Raw genomic sequence first — 15,423 nt, 5'->3', positions numbered from 1 at the left:
CCCCTCAACAGAGGAATGGATACAGAAAATGTGGTACATTTACACAATGGAGTACTACTCAGCTATTAAAAACAATGAATTTATGAAATTCCTAGGCAAATGGATGGACCTGGAGGGCATCATCCTGAGTGAGATAACTCAATCACAAAAGAACTCACATGATATGTACTCGCTGATAGTGGATATTAGCCCAGAAACTTAGGATACCCAAGATATAAGATACAATTTGCTAAATGCATGAAACTCAAGAAGAACGAAGACCAAAGGGACACTTTGCCCCTTCTTAGAATTGGGAACAAAACAGCCATGGAAGGAGTTACAGAGACAAAGTTTGGAGCTGTGACGAAAGGATGGACCATCTAGAGACTGCCATATCCGGGGATCCATCTCATAATCAGCTTTCAAACGCTGACACCATTGCATACACTAGCAAGATTTTGCTGAAAGGACCCAGATATAGCGGTCTCTTGTGAGACTATGCTGGGGCCTAGCAAACACAAAAGTGGATGCTCACAGTCAGCTATTGGTTGGATCACAGGGCCCCCAATTGAGGAGCTAGAGAAAGTACCCAAGGAGCTGGGGGGGTCTGCACCCTATAGGTGAAATAACATTATGAACTAACCAGTACCCCAAAGCTCTTGACTCTAGCTGCATTTGTATCAAAAAATGGCCTAATAGGCCCTCACTGGAAAGAGGAGGCCCATTGGACTTGAAAACTTTATATGCCTCAGTACAGGGGAACGCCAGAGCCAAGAAATAGGAATGGATGGGTGGGGGAGTGGGTGTGTGAGGGTGTAGGGGACTTTTGCAATAGCATTGGAAATGTAAACAAAATAAACACCTAATAGTAAAAAGAAAAATTAAAATTTCTCTGGATCAAAATACACCATTGCAAGTACTAAAAAGACAACCCAAGAAGCTGACTGCCATGTCTACATCACCTGTCCCCAAAACATGTACTCAAGCATTGCACAAGGAAAGGCCATAGCTACATAATATGGATAGAAGCTAAGGAACACATAATGTGACTGTGTATCAAAAACCTCAATTCCCACCAAAATTTACTCAGCCATCAAATATGGATAGACTGTCTGAGTAGACAACTTCCCTGAAAGAGCTAAAGGTAGCTAATACACATGCAGAGTATGTTCAACGACATTACTCTAAATAACATTCAGGCTCAGTTCAAAACAACTGTAAACCACGATGAGATGAGGCTTCCTCCTCTTACCTGGATATAATCAAGAGAGAAGTAACAGAGACCTAGGGTGGGACATCAGGATAGTGCTGCACTGTGTGTGGAATGACAACCCATGCAGCTGCCTGGAAACAGTGGAAACAGTCTGCCACTTCCTCAGATTGTAAGGATCCAGAGCACTGGGCTCAAGTAGTTAAACATCAAAAGAAGTGAAAGCAGATTCACATGAAACTCTTACAGGGAAGGGAAAGCAGACAGACAAGCAGCAGGCAGGACAGATTCTGTTTCCACTGCCCTCCTCCTGGAGCTTGAGAAATCTCACAAAGACAAGCAGCCAAGAAGTCTCCACCCATGCTTGCTGCTGGCTGAGCTCCAGGGCTCCATGTTGAGCTCTCACTTTCAGGATCAAGCTGCTTTGGACAGGACCAAGTAACTAACTCCTGGTGTGTTTGCTGCCAATTCCGAAGGAATTCTGTCATCTTGCTCCGTGAATTTCCCACTTTGGCGCTCCCAGAGAACACACTTCAAGGTAAACTCGGTTTCCCCCAAGAGCTTGGTGATGCCTGAACCCATCCTCTTTCCCTCTCTCAGAGCTCTCAACTTTGCACTCTAATGCTGAGCCCTCAGAGGAGCTCTGGATTTGCTTGGTGCTGTGTAGAACACCGCTGGGGGAGCATAAGCAAAGGGGTACCCTGGTTTCTATTACTGATACTTTGTCTGAATGAGGGAATAATGAAAAGAAAGGATTAATTTCTTGGTGATGTCTGATAGAGATTAGTGGATTAAGGAAAGAATTGACCTCAAACCATAGAACAGGACAAAATATGGTACATGAATATTAATTTAAAACAATCAGTAATAGACAAATATTGAGAACAGAGCTAACATCAATAATTAGAAATGAGTGTGGTCTTTCTATGTTATATAATAGGATTTAACAGCAACATAAAACAAATACAGTTACCTATGGTAACATGACCAAATCCAGTCACAAAGTAACACCCAGTTTATACCAGTTACAGGAAAAGTTCAGAATTACAAAACATAAGTTTTACATGGCTTGGAGGTCAGTCTGTGTGTCCCAACAAACCAGGTCACACACAAATATCATCTACCTCAATTAGCACAGCAAAAGAGCCAAATTAATTGTGAAGTGCTAAAAAAGAAGACTTTTAAAGTGTTATCATTTGAGGAAGAGAGACCAAAATAAAACAAAAAACAAAAAGTCACCCCTTCCCAACTCCATCTTTGGGATTCTGACAAGTCATATGCACAGCTAATCTTTCCAGGAATGGCATGATCCCTTGGCCACCATTAACTTAGCTTCCAGTCTCCAGAAATGTTAGCCTCCCCTAGCTTGTAAATGGGCCTCCTGGAAACAAATTCCTCCTCTGGGTTTCCCCATAAATCAAACAGTTCTTCTCCTAGCAGACCATCAAAAGGAAAATGCTGTCAATTGCCCGACAGCCAAGGAGGGAAACAGAAGTGTCTGCTTATCGCTTCACTCCTGCCAGGCTGACAGGTTACAAGGAAGCAGATTAACATAGGGTAGAGTTGGATCCAATGGAAAGGCTAAAAGAACAGGGCTTCTATCTAGAATACAATCTGCTCCAACTATAATTATAGTGTGTATAATTCTGAGATTATACTATGGACTTCTTAGCTATATATTAAAATGATTAAATGGTATGGTAAATGACTGATGGTGTTAATGTTCATATTACAGAACAATGAAATATAGTGTTTGAAAAATGTGACTCTAGAGTTATAGCTTAAATTCAGGTTCTTTATCAAGGAGCTTACATTAGAAGGAGACAGTGAGCTACAGCAAGAACAAGAAACAGACAGAATCAAAGCTAGAGAAAGACAGAGACAGAAACAGAAACAGAGAAAGACACAGAGGCAGAGAGACAGAGAGGGAGAGAGGGAGAGAGGGAGGGAGGAAGACAGAGAGGGGAAGAGGGAGGGAGGGAGACAGACAGGGAAGAAGGGAAAGAGAAAGAGAAAGAGAGATCTGACTTTCCAGTGTTATTAAGTACTGGACACATCCAAGGTCATCAAGAACAATGGGTCATTGCCCATATTCACATCTGGTTTTGGTACTTGCCACTCAGAGGCTGTGACTACATCATCCCCATTTGCTGAAAAGTACAAGTTATATTTTAATTAACTGAATATTAATTATTCTTTCTATTTCTTCAAGACCTGAAAGATCACCTCTTGAGAGGAAGCTATGAAGTTAACCAAGATGCCTATGAAAATGACAGTAGCCCTGATCCTGATGCATCTGAGCATCTTCATTGGATCTGGGACTGGTGGGAAGGTGCTGGTGTGGCCAGTGGAGTTCAGCCACTGGCTCAACTTAAAGATAATCCTAAATGAGCTTGTGAAGAAGGGTCATGGAGTGGTTGTACTGAGACCTTCAGTTTTCCTTTCTTATGAGATTAACAATACATCTTCTATTGAATTTGAGACATATCCTGCATCATATTCCAGGGCTGATGTAGAGGATCTTTTCATGGACTCCATCACTAAGAGCATTTACGAGCTGCCAAAGCAGTCACCTTGGGGATATATTTTAATGTTGCAAAAAATGATTGTAACAAATACAAAATATTTTGAGAGCCTCTGCAAAGATGTAGTTTTTAATGAAGAACTCATGACAAAGCTACAAAAGTCTAGTTTTGATGTCATCCTGGCAGATCCCTTCATACCCTGTGGTGACCTGCTGGCCGAGATCCTCAAGATCCCCCTTGTATACAGTCTTCGCTACTCTCCTGGCTCCATTTATGAGAAGTACAGTGGTGGACTCCCACTGCCTCCTTCCTATGTACCTGCTGCCATGTCAGGACTGAGGGACAGGATGACTTTCATGGAGAGGCTGAGAAATGTCATCTATGTGCTGTGCTTTGACTTTTGGTTCCAAACATTTTATGAGAACTGGAATCAGCTTTACAGTAAAGTATTAGGTAAGTGTCCTGTTCAGGTGTGATGGTTTGCATTCTCAAATTACTGTCATTAAAGCTGACCTTGACAGAGCAGGATTGACAGTATAGGATTTGTCCTTCTTAAATAAAATGGTGGCAACCCTGTGAAATTACCTGCCAAATTCGAAGCATTGCAGAAAGGTTTATGTTGCAATGTCAGTTGCAAAGCCATAACTATGACTTGTACAAGACACTTCTGAAAGGCACATGCTTACAAAACAAAGCTTTGAGAACTTTTCTAAGAAATGATTATGCACAATACACTTTCCCTCATGCTTTCCAACAGCACTCTTACCTGGCAGGTGTCATCACCATCACCATCACCATCAACACCATCATCACCATCACCACCATCACCACCATCATTATTTTTACTGCCATTGCGATTATTGTCACAAGTATGAACATGAACACTAGAGTCATGCATGGGAGGCTGGTGCTCTGTGTTGCATATGTGGAAGAAAGATTGAACTTGGAAGAGTTTTTACTTCCATCTCTGTGTGGATTCTCAGAACAATTCACATGTTAAGCTTTGTATGGGAACTGAACTGAATTCCTTAAAGTCACATGGTAAACACCTTTACCTTCTTATCCATTGTACAAGCCCCTAAAACAGTGACTTTAAACAACCTCACAGTCTTCATGATTTTGATACTACACTGAGGACTGTACATATTTCTAGCATATGTATAAAATCATTGAGGACTTTTTATGTAAATAAATTTTCTCATTTATGGTTTAAAAGATCTTCCCTTTTAACCTACTAAATTTCTGCATAGCTGTGCATATGCTATCTCTTCTCTATACACAGAAAATATGTGAATTCAAACAGTGGGAGAATCTAGTTTACTTATTGAAGTGGGTTGAAATTGTGTTTTAAATGGATACCTTTGAAATATAGACACGTTGGAGACTACCTGCAGTGTTTTCAAATGTGCATAGTGAACACACCTCTCTAACCACATTTTAAGGCATGTGTCCTTATTATCAGTAAATGAATTTATATATACCGAATATTGCACATTCAGTCATGAATCAAGAGTAATATCAAAGAACTCAGGCATAATCAAACTTCTCTTTGGCGTCAGCCAGTATTACATAGTAAGACCCCGTCTCCCTAAAATCCTAAAACAGAAAGCCCTTAAATGTTTGCACTGGGCTGGGGTGTACACACCTTCCATCTCTGCAGTTGAGGTGAGGAGGAAAAGGATCTAGCTTTCAGGGTCCACTGTAGCTTCATTAGTGACTGAGGAACCACTCTAGGCTGCATCCAACTGTCTCAAAACCAGACAGCACCACACTCTTAGTTAATTAATAAGAGCACACATCAGGGTTCCAGCTGTTTCATAGGACATATTACATCTAGAGTTAAAGGGAAAGGTGTTTCCCTGAGTTAGTACTCCTAGATAATGGCATTTGGGTTGTATTTCCATGGCATAGCTCAATATTTAGTGATTGTGAATTACCAAGATGGTGTCTTCTCACAGCCACTCCCAAAATAACTTTATATATCTCTATACATAAGTATAAGAAGCATACATACTACAAATTTTTCAACACACACACACTTTTTGATATATATCAAAGACACACACTTGTAAGTGTCTCTGGCTACATTATCAAATGTGCTTCCAGAAGGCTACCTGGCATAGTCATGTTCACCTGATATTTGTCACATCTGCTGATTTCTCTTCAGGAAAACCCACGACACTCTTAGAGACTATGGCAAAGGCAGACATATGGCTCATTAGGACCTACTGGGATTTGGAATTTCCTCATCCTGTCTTACCAAATTTTGATTTTGTTGGTGGCCTCCACTGCAGACCTGCCAAGCCCCTGCGTAAGGTAAATATATTCCCATTTTCTTGCTTCTGATATCTTGCATTTGGAACATGAATAATTATATTTTATTCCTTCAGATTCTTTGTGTCACATTCAGAACATCACAGGAATTTAGGTAAATACAACAACCAGCAGAAAGGCCTGAATCTGTTCCATTACAGGAGTCTGCCTGTAAGGAGTCTGTCCTTTAAGGACCCTGTGGACTTCTAAGGACAGTGACAGAAAAGATATTAGTGAACACAGAGAAACTATTGGTGATTCAAGCAGCCCATACAGGAAGTAACAGGTCCACCCTGTGGATAAGCACACAGAGAGTATACAGGGAAACACAGTGTGCACAGGCTCACCCAGGAGCACCAAGTGTTCTACCTTCCAGAGTTGCTATGAGCAAATAACAGGACTGTTTGAATGTTACAGTGAGAGAAGACCACTTTGAGTTGCAGTAAAAGAGAAGTTAAGATATGGCGCAAAATAAGATGCACAGCTTTGCTCATTTAAGAAAGCTCATTATCACCGGGCGGTGGAGGCACATGCCTTTAATCCCAGCACTTGGGAGGCAGAGGCAGGCGGATGTCTGAGTTCGAGGCCAGCCTGGTCTACAGAGTGAGTTCCAGGACAACCAAGGTTACACATAGAAAGAACAAAACTTCTAGGCATATATCCAGAAGATGTCCCAACCGGTAAGAAGGACACATGCTCCACTATGTTCATAGCAGCCCTATTTATAATAGCCAGAAGCTGGAAAGAACCCAGATGTCCCTCAACAGAGGAATGGATACAGAAATTATGGTACATTTACACAATGGAATACTACTCAGCTATTAAAAAGAATGAATTTATGAAATTCCTAGCCAAATGGATGGACCTCGAGGGCATCATCTTGAGTGAAGTAACACAATCACAAAAGAACTCACACAATATGTATTCACTGATAAGTGGATATTAGCCCAAAACTTAGGATACCCAAGATATAAGATACAATTTGCTAAACGCATGAAACTCAAGAAGAATGAAGACCGAAGTGTGGACACTGTGCCCCTTCTTAGAATTGGGAACAAAACACCCAGGGAAGGAGTTACAGAGACAAAGTTCGTAGCTGTGATGAAAGGATGGACGATCTAGAGACTGCCATATCCAGAGATCCATCCTATAATCAGCTTCCAAATGCTGACACCATTGCATACACTAGCAAGATTTTGCTGAAAGTACCCAGATATAGCTCTCTCTTGTGAAATTATGCTGGGGCCAAACAAACACAGAAGTGGATGCTCACTGTCAGCTATTGGATGGATCACAGGGCTCCCAATGGAGAAGCTAGAGAAAGTACCCAAGGAGCTAAAGGGATCTGCAACCCTATAGTTGGAACAACATGATGAACTAACCAGTACCCCGGAGCTCTTGTCTCTAGCTGCATATGTATCGAAAGATGGCCTAGTCGGCCATCACTGGAAAGAGAGGCCCATTGGACTTGCAAACTTTATATGCCCCAATATAGGGGAATGCCAGGGCCAAAAGAATGGGAATGGGTGGGTAGGGAAGTGGGGGGCACTATGGGGGACTTTTGGGATAGCATTGGAAATGTAACTGAGGAAAATATGTAATAAAATTATTAAAAATTAAAAAAAAGAAAGAACAAAAAAAGCTCATTATCTCCCAGGTCTCTAAAACCCACTTGTAGTGTTAATGTCTGTCAATGAGTTCTGTAAGCACAGAGGATGCCATTTCCCTGCAGGGACAGATTTACTTTACTTCTACAAGGACAGCAACCTCATTTGATGTTACACCAAAAGATGACATGCTTTTTTTCTAATCCAGGTGGCATGTGTATAGTTGCAGAGAACTTGAAAATCACAGGGATGATTCCTAAGTTCTTTACAGGCCAGCAATGTTTACAGGAGACTCCATCTTTACTGTAAGGGAATGGCAATGCCAACAGGAGAAGGAGGAGGGAGGTACAGAGTGAGGGCATGAAGGGTGTGCTGAGGCTGAAGTCAGTAGGGTGAGCTGGACCAACATGCCCTGTGCTGTTGAAAGGAAACAGAAGGCAGGGTGTGGGAGGGAAGCCAGGGGATATTTAGGATTAATGAAGAGTGGATTGAGGTTACAGAAACAAGTTTTCAGCCCTAGTCCATAACTGTTGATTCCTTTTGTCCTTTGTAGTGGGAATTGTTGTTACTCAGAACCAACTGTTTCATATTACTAGATACTCAAATAGTTCTGTGCAGTTGAAACAATACATATTTTACAATACAAAGTATATCAACCATACACACAAAAATGCACACTTTTAAATTGACTCTGTATTTAAGAATAGCTTAAAGAGAAATATGGAGTGTTCTCAAACTAAAGAACTGATAATTCTTCAATAGATGGAATGTACTGTTTACCTTGATTTGATCATCCATCATGAAAATGAAAACAAATTTCATGAACTTATTAGGTGTCTGAGAGGATGAAATTCTTTTAAAAATTAGAAATAATTTCAAGGTCCATGAATTCCATTCCTGATTCTGCATGTAGAGGAACTGAATGAAGGTTCTCAATGGCACAGTAATTTAAGGATGATCAGAGCGTTACTCTTCCTCAAGGAAGAGGGGTGGACTGCATGAGAAGGGCCCCCATAGGCTCATATTTGAATGCTTGGTTCCCAGTTGGTGAACTACTTAAGAAGGATTAGGAAATATAGCTTTGTTAAAGAAAATATGTCACTGAAGATAGGCTTTAAGGTTTCAAAAGACTAAGCCATTCCTGGTCTCGTTCTCTCTATCTGCAACATATGAGTTAGGTTGAGATCTGGGCTTTTATTCCAGTGACATTGCCTGTCTTCCTACCATGGTACTAACCAATAATAAGTTATTAGTTTAAATCTCTAAAACTGTGAGCAAGCCTCAAATTAAATACTTTCTTTTATAGGTTATGTCGATTATGCTGTTCTGACCCAGTGATAAATGAGTATATAAGAGAGAGGGAAGCAAAAGAGCTTAATATTTTAATAATATTAAATGTTAATAAATAAATGTTAATAAATGAATATATAACTGTATGTGTGTGTTTATATATGTATATATTTAAATATTTATGTATTCATTTATGTGAATATACATATATTTACATATAGCCCATTTATATGTGTAAATATACATATACATAGGTATATATGTGTCTCTGTGTGTGTATGTATATATATATATATATATATATAGTATATATGTATATGTGTGTGTACAAGTACAAAGAAATATCCAAACCTTTAAAACCTAGGGTCTACAGACATATGGCATGACCTTCATAAGAGTACAGTAAATAAACTGAGCTAGCAAACAAAAAAAAGAAAGAAAATAAAAATATCTTATATAAACAATGTACACTAGTTGAAATTATAGAAAGAAAAAGCAGAGCTGGGCAGTGGTGGCACATGCCTTTATTCCAGCACTTGGGAGGCAGAGGCATGCAGATTTTTCAGTTTAAGGCCAGCCTGGTGGAGGACAGCCCGGGCTACATAGAGAAATCCTGTCTCAAAAGAGAGAGAGAGAGAGAGAGAGAGAGAGAGAGAGAGAGAGAGAGAGAGAGAGAGAGAGAGAGAGAGAGAGAAGGACGGAAGGAAGGAAGGAAGGAAGGAAGGAAGGAAGGAAGGAAGGAAGGAAGGAAGGAAGGAAGGAAGGAAGGAAGGAAGGAAGGAAGAAAAAGAAAAACCAGATGTTTGGCAGCCAAACTAACAAGGAGGAAGAAGAAGAACTTTGGATTTAATTTCTAAAACTTGTCGGCCATCAGTGGAAAGGGGGGCCCATTGGTCGTGCAAACTTTATATGCCTCAGTACAGGGGAATGACAGGGCCAAGAAGTGGGAGTGGGTGGGTGGGGGAGTGGGTGGAGGAGCATGTGGGGGACTTTTGGGATAGCATTGGAAATGTAAATGAAATAAATACCCAATAAAAATTTAAATAAATAAATAAACGTATATGTATAAAAGAAACTCTTGTCTTTCAAGATGAAGATAACCCAAGGTAATTTGTATGACTACGATAACTGTATCCTGTGTACCAATTGTACATCTTATACATGGATGTGACACTATTCTGAACATTTCTGAAAGTTTGTGGTATATTTCTTTTGATGTAGGTGTCTGGTTTTTTTGCAGGTTGCTTGGTGCTGATGCTCTTTGTGACAGTCTAATATTTCATTAACAGGACATAGAAGACTTTGTCCAGTCATCTGGAGAACATGGTGTTGTGGTGTTTTCCCTGGGGTCCATGGTGGGTAGCCTAACAGAAGAAAGAGCCAATGTGATTGCAGCAGGCCTTGCCCAGATTCCACAGAAGGTGAGTTACAATGATGTATCAGAGATACAGCCTCACTGAGATGGTCATATGCTCTTCTAGATCTCCATGCAGATGCCTACTGTGGGAAATTGAAGTTGTCCTGATGACACCAACACACATTTCCAATATGTATGGACACATACACACACACACACACACACACACACCATAATCAGAATCTATTACATTAAAATTGTCTTTTTAAAGAGGCAACATAGGAAAGAGTAAATATGTATATTTCAAAAATGGGGTTGAATCATGCTGAAGTGTGAAGAGTATTTGCATCCTTGCTGTAGTAGTTCCTTATGGTTCCTATCAATCAACCTCAGGCCTGGCTCCTTCACAATGGGCTTTGCTCTCCACTGTGTCTTGATCTCTTGTGAATTCTAGCATGAATAACTTGACATTTGCCCAAAGGAATAAGAGGCTAGCTTCTCCTTAACAGGTTCTGTGGAGATTTGAAGGCAAGAAGCCAGAAACCTTGGGCTCCAACACTCGTCTGTACAGATGGATCCCCCAGAATGACCTTCTAGGTAAGTATCAGGTCACAACTGCAATATGAGGAGTGGCCTGTCAGGAAGGTAAAAGTCAGCACTAAAGCATTTATGACAAATGTGATATAGTCTTCTCAAAAATGGATAAAGCGTTGAATGACTATTCTGTTAACTTTCAAGATGTTGAGAAACCATTTTGATTTCTGCTGTAATTATCTTTTGGGTATATTTAAATCACTTCACGTTTTATTCTACTTCCTATTTCTATAACTTTATATCTGCCATTTTCCCTTCTGTAGAATAATTTTAAATGCCAAGGAGATTGGGATTTTTCCATAATTGACCTTTCATTTATTATGCTCACCCAAAAGTATGCTCACAGAAAGAAATGTTGCCTCATGTGACAAAATGTGCTCACTCTCATTGCTTTACCATGAGCACACAAACCCTACTGCTTGGTCAAAGCCATCTGGGACAGTGACTTCACTGTTTCTTTAGGAGAGCATAGTCTCCTGAACCACAGCCTGAGCTTGCACCCCATGTTTTCTCCACTTGGGGGAGCTCTGCCTAATTTGTCCATTGGAAAAAAAAAATCCTACTTGCACTCTCATCCCTTATCTGTGTGAACTTCACTTGAAGCTCTGTGAATTTGCCTTAAATTCTCACAGGAACAGTAATGTTATCTAGAGTACATTTCTGAGTCTTGCCTTTATCTGCTGCCTCTCGTTTTGTTTCTCAGACCTACAGTTAATTCTTTCTCTTCATTCCCACTCTTCCTAGGTCATCCTAAAACCAGAGCTTTTATAACTCATGGTGGCACCAATGGCATCTATGAGGCGATCTACCATGGGATTCCTGTGGTTGGCATTCCTTTGTTTGGAGACCAATTTGATAACATTGTTCGATTGAAGACCAAAGGAGCAGCTGTGAGACTGGACTTTCTCACAATGTCCAGTACAGATTTGCATACTGCACTGAAGACAGTCACAAATGACCCTTTGTGAGTACTGTGATTTTGTGAAATTATTAGTAATCAAGAAAGGTTCTCTCAAATGTAATAATACCTTTCCTCTACTCTTTAGTCTGATGGTGAAAAAAAAAAAAATAGGACAAAATGTAAAACTTATTTAACCATTATGGAAAGAGCTTAAAATGACAATTAAGACTGCAAACTACATCCATGACTTAATGAAGGAGAAGTTAGTTTAGTATACTTTGATGCTGGGAATTTTCTTCTCTAGCTATATGAAAGGATACAATTTCCCCAAATAGGTTCAAATAAAGAAACAGAATAATGAAACTAAAACATAAATAAAACATTTCAATTCAATGACTCAAAATTTTAAAAACTTTATTGTTTCCTTAAATAATACTTACTATTGCCCAAAGTAGAAGAATTATATATGTACATATATCGATATATTATATGTTATTGTCAAATATGAATACATACAATTTACAACTCTTTGAACATTTATAATGTCATTTTTATCAATGCTGATAAAATAGTCCTCTAGTTACAATAAACTATGTAACTTGAAATTCAGTCATTCATTTTCTAAACAGAACTATCCTGCTGTCCAGTGGCAGGTTGCATAGGTTAGCTGACCTATCTGCTCCAACTCACTCTCTTCCCAGACACCAGTTACTTGTGGTCTGGCCCAGAACTTGTATAAAATCAAGCTCTGGTAGTTTCCACACAGTGGTGAGAATGTGCAGTGCTTTCCTTTAAGGCAAAGTTTATATGATTTAGTATAAATCCTTGAGGTTGTAAAAAAAAAAAAAGGATTTTATTCTTTATAATGATTGAATGAATAAATATTCAATGACGTTTTCATACCACATTTCCCTCATATGTCATCCAACAATGGGCATCTCAGTCAGTGCCTCTGCTATCATGACCACAGCTTCATAAACCATGGACACTAAGGTATCTTTTCATATGTTGTTTACTCTTCCTTTAAATAGATTCTCACTTTATAGAAGCTAAACACTGTAGGGTAATTCTGTTTTCAATATATTCAGCAAATCCACATTATTTTTGTAGTAGTCATATTAAATTTCACTAAAGCACTTGATTATGTAAATAATATATCCAACCCTTGATCATGGATCATGCTGACATCCTGACATCAATCTGGGTTTACATTCTTAAACCAGACAACCAATGCTCACAGATTTTTCTCTGACCTCTACACATACTACATGGGGCATGCTATCCCATCCCCACGAAGAGTCACAAGCAGGCATAATTTGAAAAAAGACAGAAAAGAAAAAAGGAGATGATGAATTCCAATTCCTCTGCTCCCTTGTCATTACTGTACTTGTATCTCTGTAAGAACTATGCGTTGAATTCAGGCCTTTAAGTATTCTAGGCAAATTATCAAATAGCTTCATCTGAAAATTATGGCATCTTTTGAAAAAAATGTCCATTTCTCTTCAGTTACCATTTGTTAAGCATTGATGATGATTTATTTATATTTCAAAGAACTTTATCACCATTTCTTCTCAAGGGCGTCAACATAATCATCTTCAAATGACATTGAACCAATTGGAATGCCTTACAAACATTTTCTATCCTGGAAAGAGTTATTTCTCATTTCCCATTTGGAAAAAGCCACCCTACATGCAAACTTTCAAGCAAATGCCAATCAAATCTACACGGTACCTAGTGTTCTACTGCTGTATTGATAGAGTCTCATGATACTTTCCCTGAAACTAAAATGGGCTATAGGCACGAAGAAATTAATTGGTTTTTTAATGTTAATGTCTTTAGCTATAAGGAGAATGCCATGCGGTTATCAAGAATTCACCATGATCAGCCAGTGAAGCCCCTGAACAGAGCAGTGTTCTGGATTGAGTTTGCCATGCGTCACAAAGGAGCCAAGCATCTTCGTGTGGCAGCTCATGACCTCAGCTGGGTCCAATACCACTCTCTGGATGTGCTTGGGTTCCTGCTGGCCTGTGTGCTGACTGTGATGTTCATCCTCACAAAGTGTTGTCTCTTTTGTTGCCAGAAGTTGACTAAAGCTGGAAGGAAGAAGAAAGGGGAGTAGCTGAACTGGGAAAGACTGGCACATGGACCTTTCCAGTGCATCACAGTAAGGGAGGCAATGATGGTAGGGTCCTTCATCTTGGTACAAGATACTTTTTCAATAATTATGTATCAATCAAGATAGTTTTCTCTCTCAGAGATTTAATAAGTCTCTTGGAATTAGCACTTCAGCTAAAGATAAAATTGGAAAGGAAAAATAAATAAAGTTAACACAGTCACAACAAGAGTACACCCAAAAATTATACAAATTCATTTCTACAAAATAAAAGTTAAACCAAAGAATGTTATGGCTAAAGGGTTGGCTCCATGGTCAAACCATTTGTGAGGCAAGACTTGCTCCTTGATTTGGGATGCCAGGAACTCAGATGACAGCCATATCCAGTAGCATCTGGTACTGCAGTATAAGAAAACCAAGAGATGTGAAACAGAGCCAGGACAATTATCTGAAGCTCTCAGGTCAACCAGCCGGATTTTCAGCAAGAAATAGCATGCCTCAGCAGGTGGAAGGGAAACATCACACTGGAGGGGGTGGTCTGACATCCCAGATGTGTGCCATGGCATAGGTGTGCCCCACTCACAAATTAATAAGCACAAGCATGTAAATATATGCATATACACTGGATTTAGAGAGAGACAGAGAGAGAGACCCAAATATTTCCAGTGACTAACAGATTGTTTGTAGATACGAGGTCACTAAAAAGCACACTCATATCTATATGGCTTTGCAAGTAGTGAGCAAGATTTAACTTTATTTATTGCCATCTGTAGAAGATGGATTTCTATGTTAAAGTGTTCAGGACTGGAGCTGTGTGAAACCCCTAGTCTACATTTTTCCTTAGGAGACCAACACTGTTGTAGAGTCTCATGTTGTACACTGAGCTTCTGAATGACCTCTTCCATAAAGGACCTACCAAGATTGTACTTGGAGATGGAGAGATAGCCCCACAGTTACTAACTCTAGCTCCCTTTCCAGAGAACCCACATTCTATTCCCACCCCCACATGGTGATGACTCAGGACTACTAGTAACTCCAAGTGTCTTATGATCTTCTACCCTCTTCTGGCCTCAGTTGGTGCTACATTCACATGGTGCAGAGACACAGGCAAAAGCAGCCCATATACACATGAAAGAAAATTAAGGATTAAAGAAAATTTTGGATTCCATTAAATGAGTTCTGTTTCCTTTCAGAACAGAATCCTTTGTATTCTTACAAAGAATAATGAGATTCCTTCATTCTTAGAGCTAGCAGTTGAAAACAGATCTAAGATTTCAATTTGTTTTGATAATACAGAACGAAGACTCAAAGTAAGTAGTTCTTTATCACAGGGCTCCCAATGGAGAAGCTAGAGAAAGTACCCAAGGAGCTAAAGGGATCTGCAACCCTATTGTTGGAACAACATGATGTACTAACCAGTACCCCGGAGCTCTTGTCTCTAGCTGCATATGTATCGAAAGATGGCCTAGTCGGCCATCACTGGAAAGAGAGGCCCATTGGACTTGCAAACTTTATATGCCCCAATATAGGGGAA

The 15,423-nt window shown here is 39.7% G+C and overlaps 1 protein-coding gene across 1 annotated transcript; it reads left to right on the top strand.

The window, feature by feature from the left end:
* The first annotated feature begins 1,539 nt into the window (after positions 1–1,539).
* LOC110288413 (UDP-glucuronosyltransferase 2B31-like) lies at positions 1,540–15,423 on the top strand. Its single transcript, XM_085836815.1, has 7 exons — positions 1,540–1,727; positions 3,402–4,167; positions 5,882–6,030; positions 10,214–10,345; positions 10,791–10,878; positions 11,620–11,839; positions 13,616–15,423. The coding sequence occupies exons 2-7, from the start codon at positions 3,432–3,434 to the stop codon at positions 13,893–13,895; spliced, it is 1,605 nt and encodes a 534-aa protein (XP_085692941.1). The 5' UTR covers positions 1,540–1,727; positions 3,402–3,431; the 3' UTR covers positions 13,896–15,423.

This window comes from Mus caroli, unplaced genomic scaffold, assembly GCF_978045245.1.
Source record: "Mus caroli unplaced genomic scaffold, Mus_caroli_1 scaffold_4, whole genome shotgun sequence".
NCBI classification, from domain to species: Eukaryota; Metazoa; Chordata; class Mammalia; order Rodentia; family Muridae; genus Mus; species Mus caroli.
Note: the sequence above shows the minus strand (reverse complement) of the source record. Positions and strands in the feature narration are given on the sequence as shown.